The sequence below is a fragment of the Psammomys obesus genome, unplaced genomic scaffold, assembly GCF_907164565.1.
Source record: "Psammomys obesus unplaced genomic scaffold, mPsaObe1.curated_primary_1811, whole genome shotgun sequence".
Classification (NCBI taxonomy): domain Eukaryota; kingdom Metazoa; phylum Chordata; class Mammalia; order Rodentia; family Muridae; genus Psammomys; species Psammomys obesus.
This window is the reverse complement of record NW_026596057.1, coordinates 7,372,143-7,385,876: the sequence shown is the minus strand read 5'-3', so window position 1 is coordinate 7,385,876 and position 13,734 is coordinate 7,372,143. Positions and strand designations below refer to the sequence as shown.

Genomic DNA, 13,734 nt, shown 5'->3' with positions numbered 1-13,734 from the left:
CAAGGAATAGGACAGGAGACTTCCACAGGTGGCTTCTGAAAGACTCTACCCATCAGGGTATGGAAGGAGATATTGAGACTCATGGCCAAACTTTGAGCAGAGTTCCAGAATCTTTTTAGAAGAAGAGGGAGATAGAAAGACCTGGAGGGGACAGGAACTGCATAAGGAGACCAACAGAGCCAAAAAACCTGGACACAGGGGGGCCTGCGCAGACTGATACTCCAACCAAGAACCATGCATGGAGAAGACCTAGACCCCTGCTCAGTTTCCAAGTGGGTAAGGGAGGCAGAGTCTCTGACATGAACTCAGTGGCTGGCTCTTTGATCACCTCTTCCTGTGGGGTGCAGCCTTACCAGGTCACAGAGGAAGACAATGCAGCCAGCCCTGATGAGACTTGATAGGCTAGGGTCAGATGGAAGGGGAAAAGGATCTCCCCTATTATTGGACTAGGGGAGGGGCATAGGGGGAGAGGAGGGTGGCACTGGTAGGAGATGAGGGAGGGGGCTATAGCCTGGATACAAAGTGAATAAACTGTGATTGAAAGAAAGACTTTAGTTTTGTGCAGGGTGATAAGTATGGATCTATTTGCATTTTTCTACATGTAGACATCCAGTTAGACCAGCACCATTTGTTGAAGATGCTGTCTTTTTTTTCCATCGAATGGTTTTGGCATCTTTGTAAAAAATCAGGTGTCCATAAATGTGTGAATTTAAAGTCCAAGTGGATCAAAGACCTCAACATAAAACCAGACACACTAAACTGCTTAGAAGAAAAAGTAGGGAACAGCCTTGAACTCATTGGCACAGGAGACAAATTCCTGAAGAGAATACCAACAGCATAGACTCTAAGAGCAACAATCAATAAATGGGACCTCATGAAATTGAAAAGCTTCTGTAAAGCAAAGGACACTGTCATCAGAACAAAACGACAGCCTACAGACTGGGAAAGGATCTTCACCAACCCTATATCTGACAGAGGGCTAATATTCAGTATATATAAAGAACTCAAGAATTTAAACAGCAAAAAATCAAGTAATCCAATTAAAAAATGGAGTACAGAGCTAAACAGAGAGTTCTCAATAGAGGAATATCAAATGGCAGAGAAACACTTAAAGAAATGCTCAATGTCCTTAGCCATCAGGGAAATGCAAATCAAAAGGACCCTAAGATTTCACCTTACACCTATCAGAATGGCTAAGATAAAAAACTCAAGAGACAACATATGGGGGAGAGGTTGTGGAGAAAGGGAACCCTCCTCTACTGCTGGTGGGGATATAAACTTGTACAACCATTCTGGAAAACAATCTGGCACTTTCTCAGACAACTAGGAATAGCGCTTCCTCAGGATCCAGCTACACCACTCCTAGGCATATACCCAAAAGAGTCTCAAGTACACAATAAGGACATTTGCTCAACCATGTTTGTAGCAGCTTTATTTGTAATAGCCAAAAGCTGGAAACAGCCCAGATGCCCCTCAGTGGAGGAATAGATGCACAAATTGTGGTATATCTACACTATGGAATATTACTCAGCAATAAAAAACAAGGAAATCATGAAATTTGCAGGTAAATGGTAGGATCTGGAAAAGATCATCCTGAGTGAGCTATCCCAGAAGCAGAAAGAGGCACACGATATATACTCACTCATATATACATATAATATAGGATAAACCTACTAAAATCTGTACACCTAAAGAAACTAATCAAGAGGGAGGACTCTTGCTAAAATGCTCAATTCCTATCCAGAAAGGCAAAGAGGATGGACATCAGAAGAAGGAGAAAAGAGGGAACAAGTCAGGAGCCTGACATGGAGGACCTCTGAAAGGCTCTGCCCTGCAGACTATCAATGCAGATGCTGACTTATGGGCAACCTTTGGGCAGAGTGCAGGGAATCTTAGGAAAGAAGTGGGAAACAGTAAGATCTGGAGAGGATAGGAACTCCAGAAGGAGAGCAACAGAATCAAAAAATCTGAGCACAGGGGTCTTTCCTGAGACTGATACTCCAACCAAGGACTATGCATGGAGATAACCTAAGATCCCTACGCAGATGTAGCCCATGGCAGTTCAGTATCCAAGTGGATTCCATTTTAATAGGAACAGGGACTGTCTCTGATATGAACTGATTGGCCTGCTCTTTAATTACCTCCCCTTGAGGGGGAAGCAGCATTACCAGGTCACAGAAGAAGACAATGCAGCCACTCCTGATGAGATCTAATTGACTAGGATCAGAAAGAGGGAAAAGAAGACCTTCCCTATTAGTGGACTTGGGGAGGGGCATGCATGCAGAGGGTGGAGGAAAGGAGGGATTGGGACGGGAGGAGGGAGGGAACTACAGGGGGGATACAAAGTGAATAAAGTGTAATTAATAAAGAAAAAGAAAGAAAGGAAGGAAGGAAGAAAGAAATATTCTTCTTTGTGTGTGTGTGTGTGTGTGTGTGTGTGAGAGAGAGAGAGAGAGAGAGAGAGAGAGAGAGACAGGGAGAGAGAGAGAAAGAATATTCCTGGCACCCATGTGCTAGGTGTTTTCTAACCCCAGGTTTGTGGTCTTGATTTTCAGGGTTCCCAAGGGGGAGTGTCCCTCAGATTGAGTCAGCAGAGTGAGGTGGTAAAAATTGTTTAAGGACATAAATTCCTTTGAAGACATCCACCTGGTGGAAGGAAGAGTGACTGAGGAAGTAGCAGCAGGAGTTAGTACTAAGGAGCCAGGACTTGTACTTATTTCCTCTCAATGCTTGGAGGCCACCATAGTGATGGCGGCTCGTGTAGGTCTGTTGTTGCTGAGGGAATGTTCTCCACCATGCCTCACTGAGCGTTTTCTGAACCAGGAGTCAGAAATGCAAACAACTGGAGCAGCCAGGAAGGCAACGTGAATAAAGGTGTTCAGACAAGACCTGACTGGGAAGCCCAGTGGTCTGCTTAGTTTAGCTAAATGCTGTCATTTGGGAGCAAGAACCCATTATCTCAAGGCTCTAGGCTCTTTTCTTTCCTCTTTTGGAGGCAGGGTCTCTCTGTGCGTTCTCTGCCTTTCTATGCTTTCCGTTCTGCTATTCTTCTGTGAGATCTCCCCAGGGCCGAGATCACAATCGTGCGCCACCATCCCTGGCTTTCAGGTAACATACTTTTAGGGGTGGGATCTAGCTGCACAACTCTGTGCGGTTTCTGTGTGTATGCACCACTTACCACAGTGGTATTTGCCTTGGGGAACCAGAAGAGCACGTGTGTGTTGTGCCCACGGGCCCAGCCCGAGGAACCTAGCATGAGCATCTGCCCCGCTCTGAGAGGCAGAGGCTGCCCGCAGCTGCTCTTCTGATGTTTGAACCAGCATGAGCATGTGCTGAGGCGTCCTGCTATCCCGTCTTCGGGGTTCTCTTTCCCTGTGCACAGGTTTGCTGTTGCATCACTAGGTGGGCTCCGGGAGTCTGTCCCCGTGGCTTAGCGGTTCCATGCACAATCAGACTAGAAGCACCAGGAACAGAAAGCAGAGCGGATTTTCTGAGTGAAAGAAGCAAGAAGAAGTTCTGAGTCCTCAGAAAAAACAGACTCCACTGGTTGCAGTGAGGGCTACCTCAGGATTTCTTGTTCCAAATGTACTGGTGGTCAGCCCTCTGTGAGGTTGGGTGGTGCTGGTGGTGGGGCCTCTGTACCTGGTCCATTGTGTATTTCCAAATGTCTACCTCTTCCATGCCAACTGACTTTGTTTGGGAATCTCTTAGTTTAGAGTGAGCCCAGGAGATAGAAGAATGGAGCTTTGAGGCAGCAAAATACGGCTTGAACTTTGTTACTGACTAATCTTTGGACCCAAAGAAAACTAGAAAAACACTCTAAGATATATTATTTGCATAGGAAAAAAAATCCCAAAGCTGAGAGTGACGATGCATGAACTGTCATCCCGTACTCCGGAGTCCGAGGTTAAAGGACTGCAGTGTGTTTGAGACCCGTTTGGATTAAATAGCTAGTACCAACTCTGACAGGTACATAGTGAGACTCTGCCTTATAAAAGCAAAGTAAAACAAAAAGGGAAAAGAGAAAAAAAACCACACACATCAAAAAACTGTGTATTGAACAACAGGCTGAGCACAAGAGTATTTAAGGTCTGCCTGATCACTCTTCCCCTGATGTACTTTCTGTCTAGAAAAGGTATGTCAGAGTCAAGTTTAAAATGGAATGTGGAAGCAAGCATGCAAACATGAGTGTTGATTCCCTGGAGCTGAGAAGGAGGCACAGACCGCTTCTAAAGAGGAATAAACGGCCTTCACCAAAAAGGAAATAAAGTATGTTTGCCCAAGAAGAACACTAGAATTTTTCAGACCATTAAGCGAAGGTCTCAATTGTCAGATCTCTACTGTGTTCTCTCTTTGAAACAACACAGGGGAAGTGATTGTTAATTGAACTGGTAAAGTTGAAAGTATGAGAGTGGAACAGGCCAGCAGCAAAGGAATTTATCCACTATTGTGCCCTGTGGACCTCTTGGTGCAGGAACTGAGCTGAGTGTGGGTCCAGAGTTGACTGGGACTCGGTGGCTAAATAAAACTCTTAGTCTCTGAGGGAGGCAACACCCTTGGGGCAGGCTGTATTAACACGCCAAGTACTAGGTCCTGGCTGTTACTAAATCTTTTCTGAGGAAACAAAGTATGCATGCTTAAAGGATTCCTTACGTCTTCATGATGTAAGCTAATCACGATCAAAAGTATTGCCACTCGTCATTTCCTCCTTCTTGAAGCATGGCCTTCAGCTAAATATGCTCAGAAACATACAGTTTGGATTGAACATGGATTCAGAATGGGCTGGCCAATAATGTACTTTCCTACATGAATCTGCCTAGAGTCCTTGAACAAAATCCCCATTTCCTTTGCTGGAAGAGGACCCTGCTTTGAAGTAGCTTCCTCGTTCTCCTTACCTGCTACAGCTAATAAAGCCCTTTTCATTTCTTGGCTGCCTTTGTATTAGCTTTGTACTCATTCTGATGTGAGTGAGCCATTGTGTTTGGTTATAAAACCAGTAACATCTGGAGACAAAGTAAAGGACTTTAAGCTGTATGGAGAGAGCCTGACGTGACAATGATAACATGGAAGTCCCATAAAGCTAGCATGCCCTGGGTATGAATGCTTGCAAACTCTCTTTGGCCCTGTCTAAAGGGTTGTGGGATAAATGGATCTAGGTAAAAATACTTTGTCTTCTTGAGTCAGGGTGCTTTTCATGTGCATCTTCCTAAATGAGAGTTTCTTAAAAATCTTGCTTTTTTCCCCCTATAGACTGGCAGAGAGTAGTGCAGTAATCAAAACACAATGTTCAGTGTTACATTGTTGTGAAGAGATACCAGGACCATAGTCACTCTTATAAAACAAAAATAAAAACAAAAACTTGGGGCTTGCTTGTGCTTTTAGAGGTTGAGTCCATCATCATTAGGTCGGAGAGCATGGTAGCAGCCAGGCAGACACAGTGCTGGAGAAGTACCTGAGAATTCTGTATCTGGATCCACAGGCAGCAGGAAGAGAGAGTGACAGTGGGCCAGGGTTGGGCTTTTGAAACCTCAAAGCCCACACCAGCGACAAACTTCCTCCAACAAGGCTCCCAATCCTTCTCAAGTAGATGAGCCTCTGGGGGCCATTCTTATTCAAACCGCCGCCGCAGCTGCTGGTCATTCACGGCTAAAGACCTTAGGGCATTGACATTCACAAAGTAGGAATTGCAGTTTTCACGGAGGAAGATGAAGGAGATTCTATGTGTGAGGTATGTTCCATGTATGTTCACATGTGTCAGTTTGTGTGAAAGCCAGGGGGAAGCCTTGGGTGTCATTCCTCAATCACCATCCTTTCTCACTTTCTCCAGTTCTCTAGTGCAAGGCATACCCCGCCCCCGCCCCTGCCGCCTCTTAGACAGGAACTCTCACTGGCCTGGAAGGAGGCTAGGCTAGCTGGCACATGCGAAGCACTGGTAGACTGCCCCTGTGGCCTTTAAAGGGAGCCACACACATGGCCTTCTTCGTGACAGACACCGTGGCACCCCAACCAGTCGCTTGAACTGTCCACTCTAAGAGCTGTCAAAAAGGGAGCAAAATAATCCAGAGCGCCGCATTCTTCCATTCTCTTCTATTCCCAGAGGTGAAATTTTGATTTTCAGGATTCACAAGGAACTCAAGTGATGATGTCCCTCAGCTTGGGTCAGCAGAGGGAGCTGGTAATCTGTAATTGAGGACATAAAAAATAAATCCTTTTTCTCTAGACATCCACCCAGTCGAAGGAAGAGTGACTGAGGAAGTAGCAGCAGGAGTTAGTACTAAGGAGCCAGGACTTGTACTTATTTCTTCTCAGTGCTTGGAGGCCACCATAGTGATGGCGGCTCGTGTAGGTCTGTTGTTGCCGAGGCAACGTTCTCTACCATGCCTCACTGAGCATTTTCTGAACCAGGAGTCAGAAATGCAAACACCTGGAGGAGCCCAGAAGGCAACGTGAATAAAGGTGTTCAGAGGAGACCTGACTAGGTCAGGTCTGCTTGGTTCAGCTAAATGGTGTCATTTGGGAATAGGAGCCCAAAACTCTGAGGCCTCGGTCTAGCCTGCCTCTCCTCTCCTCCCCTTTTCTGTCTCTTCCTTCCCTTCCTTCCTTCACCTCTTCTTTCCCAGGTCTTGCTGTGTATCCCAGGCTAGCCTGAAATTGTTGGACCCCTCTTTCCTTGTGTGAATGCCTGGACTAGCTAGGCTTCTCTCCTTTCAGGAGGAGTTGCAAGTCCAGATTCTAATAGAGGGGGCTTTTTGAGTAACAGATTAAGTGTTCTCAAAAATATTGAGAAAAGGAAAATAAACAGTTTTCATCAATGAATACAAATGTATTCCCCACTCATGTTCTCAATATTAAAGTAATTAAATCCCCTTCCAACACAGGTTTTTGCTAGGAGGTCCAGGTTGGCCTTGAAATACTATGCATCCCTTTCACTTACCCTTCAGAGTGCTAGTATTACAGACATGAGCCACCAAGCTCAACTTTATTAACCTTTTGCTATATTTTCTTCCCCATGTCTATCTGTCTGTCTGTCTGTCTGTCTCTCTCTCTCTCAGACACATACACAACTTACATTTGCTAAACTGCTTACAATCTGCCAATCTCAGGATGGTACCAGGACATTTCAGTGTGTATCAATTTTTAATTTAAAAAAATTTTTTTGATGTGTATCTTTACATGAACAGGCACCCCACCACATCACTGTTACTGCCTTGAGGAAGCCCACGAACATTCAACAATATCTTTGTGTGCTTCTAAATTTCTCCCGAATATGTTGGAGCTGGCTTGTATAGAGAATGTGTGCGTATTCATTCCAGGTCCGAGTTCAGTATCACAAGGCATTGGGCACACCAGGAATATTTACACTAAGTAAAGGGGCAGGCAGCATAGTCATCGGCTTCCTTCACTCTGGACCAGTTGTTCCTTGCCAGGATGTCACTACTTTAAAAGTAGCTTTAATGAAACATGACTGATGAAAAAGCTGCACACACTGAAGGTAGGCAGTTGGAGAAATGTGAACATCCGAATTCCCCTAATGCAAGCACTACCACAATGAAGGCAACAAACATCCATCACCTCCAACAGTTTCCTTATCCACTTTATTTATTTATTTATTTATTTTTGTCAAGTCTCTGTGTGCTGGGGAGGGCACAGACATGCAATGTGAGATACACTATCTTAGTTTCTCAGTGAGCAGTGTAAGATTAGTAGCTGTAGGTACTTGTTACAGCAGTGTTTTCTCTTACATAATTGAAGCTTCCTGCTCATTGCATAACAACTGTTCTCTCCTATGTTCGCCTTCTAATGACTACCATTGTACTCTCTGTTTTTATAAATTAGACTATTATAGATGCTTCATTTCTAGGACAGGCTTATTTCACTTAGTACAATGTCCATAGTTTCACTTAACATAATGTCCTACATATGCCACATAGAGCAGATTTATTTATTTTTAATTTTTTTTGTAGGTAGGGTCTTACTATGTGGCTCTGGCTGGCCTGGAACTTGCTATATAGACCATACTGGCTTAGAAATAGTTATGATGGCTTAGGAATAGTAAGTGACTTGGCAACATCACATAGCTAGTATAGGTGGTAGAGCCCATGATCCTAAGGTTTGGGCTTGCTTCTCTAAGCATTCCTCCAAAGTTAGGCATGTGGAAAGACCAAGAATGTGATCTGAGGAGTCTCTCTGGGTCTGTATCCTGCTGGCCACTAATTAACACCTCCCTGCTCCTCATTAGATTGCTGAAGGATGCTAAAATGTCAGCTTCCCTGCAGGGCATTTGAGAAGTAATCTAGGCTGGTCTTAGTGGGAACAGTTTTCTAGTATGACTGTCTGTGACCAAGTGAAATAAGTCTGGAGGAATGCTAGAAATAATCCTGGGAGCTAGCAGGGCCTATTGAAGTGAAATGATCTTTAAGTTAGTTCAGGCACTCACTCTTACCTGATTGTAGAGTTCCTTAGTTGTCTCCTCCTGCAATCTCTGAGCCTCTCTTGTGAGGTAGGGCCCCAGCTCATCCTGGCAGGGTACCATACTTTCAACCTATGTGACTGTGAGAGGAACTGCCTCTAGTTTGGTTAAATACAGACCAAACTTTTGAGATGATTTGCTTTGGTTTCTCTTTTTCTTTTATTTCTACTGAATGTGTCTTGGCTCTGTTCTTTCTCTAATGAATTCTGGTGAGTTGAGTTGACTCTTTAAGAAGAGGCATCCCTAGTAAGGGGAGCAGGGACTGTCTCTGACATGAACTCAGTGGCTGGCTCTTTGATTACCTCCACCTGGGAGATGCAGCCTTGCCAGGCCACAGAGGAAGATGATGCACCCAGCCTTGATGAAACCTGATAGGCTAGGGTCAGATGGAAGGGGGGAAGGACCTCCCCTATCAGGGGACTAGGGGAGGAGTATAGGGGGAGAGGAGGGAGGGTAGAACTGGGAGGAGACCAGGGAGGAGGCTGCTTCGAAGATACAAAGTGAATAAATTGTAATAATTAATTAATTAAATAATTAATTAATAAAAGAAGAGGCAGCCCTCATTGCTTGTTAAAGGATGGTGAGTGCAGGAGGCTTACACTCCCTTGAAAGCTCTATAGCTCACAGACTCACCCATCTTCTTGCCAACTTTATTCATAGCTGCCCACATCCTTTTTTCTCCCAGGCACAAAAAAAAAGAGTACAAAAGACCACTTGGCACCTGTAGTTTCTTCCATTTTATTTGTAGTTGACCAATACACAGAGAACCGTTTTAGTGCAAACCAGTATTCTGTGAGGTAGGGCTTTTCATTAAGATCTAGGAAAAGAATTTTTAGGGGGAAAGAGTACACAGCATGTTCTCTGGGGCAGCTCCTTTCTAAAAATGGACCTGGAGCCTCCCAGCACTTTAAGTGAACAAAGCTGTTGGGTGTTATCTTCTGGCCTTAACCCTAATGGAGCCGTGAGAGGCACAGGGATACCAAGGGGCCAGGGGGTTGAGCTGTCGGGAGGAGGGGCAGGGTTTCACTCTCTGGACATGGTTCATGACTATGAAGGCAAAGTTGTTACATTAGAGGAGTTGGAGCCGTATACTCTACGCATCTGAAAAGCCAGTTAGATCTTTCACTTATAGGAAAATCAAGAAAACAGCTACAAGCAAAGCCAGAACACTAAAAAGTGTAAACAAAGTTTCAAAGGAATATGGGGATTCTTGGACGATTCGAGTTCTGGTGACTTTCAGGGTTCGGTCCCACTGGGTCAAGATGGCCTTTCTGGCTCCTTCCCATTTCCCTGGGCCAGTCAGGCGGAAATGGTAAGGTGAGCAGGGGCCGAAGAAGATGCTCAGAGCCAGGCGTGGGTCAGTCAGGAGCATGGACCACAGATTCGGTTTCGCATTCATAGAGGTCAGGAGGTCATCTATGTATGTTATATAATCTGTTTGCAGAGCCTTGCAGTAGCACAAGCCAAACCTTTCCAACAGGAAGAATGGGAAGAGAAGAAATGACAGTCACAACAATATAATCTTAGAACAAGTAAATGCAATCTTTGCCCAAAGCAAACACTGCCACAAGGTTGGGAACCGCCTGATGGATTCTTCCATTATGCCTGTGGGCATCTAAAGATGGTCTCTTTCTATGTCTTTTGTTGCTTCCTTGAGACAGGGTTTCAGACTGTAGTGTAGGCTAGCCTCTCACTCATTGCAGTCTTTCTGTCCCAGCCTCTCTCCTGTTGAGATGACAGTCACGAGTCACCACACTTGGCTTCATTCTTTCCTGAAGCTCAGCTGTTTCTTCATTTGTATAAAGTGATGAGCCACAGATGCCCTCAAAGTGAGATCCTCCTGCTGCTAATATTAGCCCGTAGAACCACTGGGGGACTTTGGTGAGAAGTAGCTTCTATGTATTATAGTCTTATTTATTGACCTAATATACTGGAGTCCTCTGATGAGATAAGACCATATTCTAAGCCTTACTGAGGATAAAGAAAAGAAACCATCAGGGCTACAGAGATGGCTCAGCAGTTAAGAGTTCTTACTGCTCCTGCAGAGGACCCCTGCTTATTTCCCAGCATACACACATATGCTCAGAACTGCTTGTCACTCCAGTTCCAGGGAATCTGGTGCTCTCCTGTGGCCTCTGAAGGCTTCTGCATGCAGGAGGTGCAGGCACGTGTGTGTGTGCGTGTGCCCCACTCCCTTATTTTGGACCTTAACTCTTAGACAAAGCTAGAACAATGCTTGAAATGCGAGACTCTATGAATGAGAAAGGTAAGTTATTAAAATGGAGCAATTTAGAAGAAAAAAAAAAGAACTTTATTCTTTATCCTAGACTGGCCAGAGTTTCACTATGTATCCCAGCCTGGCCTCAGACTTGCAGCAATCCTCCTGCCTCAGTCTCTCAGTCTCAAAAATTTGGCTCATTTCTTCATGTGTGTATGCATGTCCATAGGTATGTGGCTGCATTTGTGTATGAAGGTACATATGATCACGTGTGCATATGTACACAGAGAGAGGAGAACCTGGGGTATTGTTTCCCAGCGCCACCTTTTTTCTTTTCTTTGAAAACAGAGTCTCTCATTGTCCTAGTAATTGCCAAGTAGGCTAGGCTGGCCAGCCAGTGAGCCCTAGGAATCTGCTCTCCCAGTACTGTGAAGACAAGCATGTGCCAGCACAGGTGGCTTTTTTTGAGCACATTCGGGGACTGAACTCAGATCTTTATGCTGGAAAGGCAAATACTTCACAAGTTGAGTTATCCCCCTAGCTCATGTTTTGAAATACTTCCCCCTTTAAAGAGAAATCCCCCGCAGAACCCTCTAGATTTTTAAGTGAAGATTTGCTTGTCAGACAGTGAAGCAGATCAAATCGGAGGTGTTTTTGCTTCTCAGGAGCCATAGTGGATGATGGCCATGAGTCTCCTCTTTGCTGCCCATGTCCCTTCCCTTCCCTTTGGCCCTTGAGTGGGCATTAAGAGCGGGGCAGAAGCAGCACCCCCACCCCCCATGCCGGAAGGCCCAGTGGAAATGTTTAGAGCTTTCAGGGCCATTACAGGGCTTCTATGTCTACTGCAGGACGTCTCCGTGGTAACGCAACAGCAGCCATTGACAGAGCACAACCAATGAGCATGGCTGCACGGTAACAAAAACCGCAGTCACCCGGTTTCAATGTTTTATTTCATTAACCTAAATTGCAAAATGTTTATCTCCAACAACCATTTGAGAATGGAAATGAAAAACAAGGTCAGTGGGTCTGTACCACAGGGCAAGGTCGGCTGGCTCGTGCTGTAGAGTAACAAGGCCAGTGGAGACCTGTTGAGTAAGCAGACAGTCCCGGGAAGCATACCTTCTGCATGCTGATTGTGGATAATGTACCTGGCATGTGAGTGTTCCTTGCCCAAACTCCTCCTGATGCTGGATCACTCCAAGAAAAACTAGAATTTAACCCTTTGCCTCCTTATTCCTTATACTGGTCCTTTTAAGCTTTTCTTTATTCTCAGACACCTGTCTTTGCAGTGTAAAGCTCATCTCCACTTTACTCTTTCACCGCTTTCACTATCATCCGTAAAGGATGCCCATCAGATCACTCACCCGCTGTGCTTGTTTTTCTTCCTTTCATCAACTTCTTTCATCATGACACTCGGTGGCGGTAATGTAACCGCACCTAGAAAAGAAACACGTGACAGTGCAACCTAACTTTGACTCTAGGTTTTGACCTATAGACATCGTTGCTTTCTTATTGTTTATCTTTCATCTTTCTGGTTCCCAGCTACTTATGGGTCCTGCTGCAAAAGTGTCAGCGCCTGACCTGACGAGTGGCGTGTTCCTGGCATTAATGTTGCTGTCTGACAAGGTGAACATTTGGCCATCTCACTAGCTACTTAATGGGACACAACTTCACAGCTGGTTTGATTGAGTGATGTCATTTATTTGACTAACCCTTTAATTTTTATTGAACCAGTTGCTTCAGTCAAAATAATATATCCTTTAAAACCCTGATTTATCATTTATGCTGTGATGACATAAGTCACTATTCCAGAATAATCTTCTTTTTCCTTCCTTCCTTCCTTCCTTCCTTCCTTCCTTCCTTCCTTCCTTCCTTCCTTTCTTTTTTTAATATAGGGTTTCTATGTGTAGACTTGGGTGTCCTAGAACTCACTCTGTAGACCAGGCTGGCCTCACACTCACAGAGATCTGCCTGCCTCTGCTTCCCTAGTGCTGGAATTAAAGGCGTGTGCCACCACTGCCTGGCTGCCAGAATAATTCTGATTGAATAAATTCCATTTTAAATTTCCAGTCTTAAGCTTCCCATGACAAATGGCAACTTAATAAATGTGCCCAGGTATTTTTCACAGTTACCTTTCAAGACCTGAACAACCCATCGAGCTTGTGTGTCTCCTGTGGGTAACATGGAGCCCAGGGGTTTGATAAGGCCAATCACAGCCAGAGTTGGTTTGGGCAGATGCGCAGGGAAGATGTACTTGTATAGTGATGCCTGGCCATCCTCAACTTTCACAATTGATTCATCAAGGAAAGGGAAAGCGAAGGTGTATCCAGTGGCAAAAACGATGACATCAATAGGCTCTTCCTTTGGGCTGTTGTTAAATATGACAGAGTTTTCCTTCACCTCCTTAATGCTTGGCTTGATAAACACTTTCCCAGTGATGATGCGGCCTGGGAGCTCATCATTTAGGACAGGCTCTCTCAGCTGAATCCTAAACAAAGACATGAGCAGAAAGATATCTGCAGGTCAACACTGGAGCCAGTACCATCTTTTCTCTTGGCTGGACCAGAGCTGCCAATCTTTGAAGGGGATGAATGCTATCCAAGGCCACTGTTGTCCTTCTAGAGACAGCAGAGTGCTGAAGGAAACTGGGAAGTTCATATCTGGCATAGTTCTCCCTTCTCCCAGAGAATAACCGTGTTAGTAAATCACCATTGTGTTTCAAAGGAACACTAACAATGTTATCTTTTTCTGGGATACCTTTTTTTTTTTTTTTTCAGCAGAGAAAAACGCTTTGCTGAGTTGCTTTGGTATGATGTGTGTATAAAAAAAATCAGTTTTGTTCCAACTCTAATACAGCTGTCTAAACTTAATGAATGATGAACTGACTTTTACGTCTTGCTAATGAGATAAGCTGTAGGTTTTAACTAAATATTAGACTGAAATCAAGATGGTCACAAAGGTAAGAAGGCACAGTTGCTAAAAAGACACTTGCTGAAGGGTAATATAATATAATATAATATAATATAATATAATATAATATAATATA

General features: G+C 44.5%; 1 protein-coding gene across 3 annotated transcripts in view; it reads right to left on the bottom strand.

Annotated features, from left to right (window-relative positions):
• Positions 1 to 9,188: 9,188 nt before the first annotated feature.
• Fmo1 (flavin containing dimethylaniline monoxygenase 1) overlaps positions 9,189 to 13,734 on the bottom strand; it is a 29,843-nt gene continuing 25,297 nt past the window's right edge. For all 3 annotated transcript variants that reach the window (XM_055624545.1, XM_055624544.1, XM_055624546.1), the window contains 3 exons: positions 12,821 to 13,176; positions 12,053 to 12,125; positions 9,189 to 9,939 (listed from right to left, as the gene is read on the bottom strand). In XM_055624545.1, coding sequence (XP_055480520.1) covers positions 9,597 to 9,939; positions 12,053 to 12,125; positions 12,821 to 13,176 — 772 coding nt within the window. In that variant the 3' untranslated portion in view covers positions 9,189 to 9,596. The remainder of the gene's footprint in view (positions 9,940 to 12,052; positions 12,126 to 12,820; positions 13,177 to 13,734) is intronic.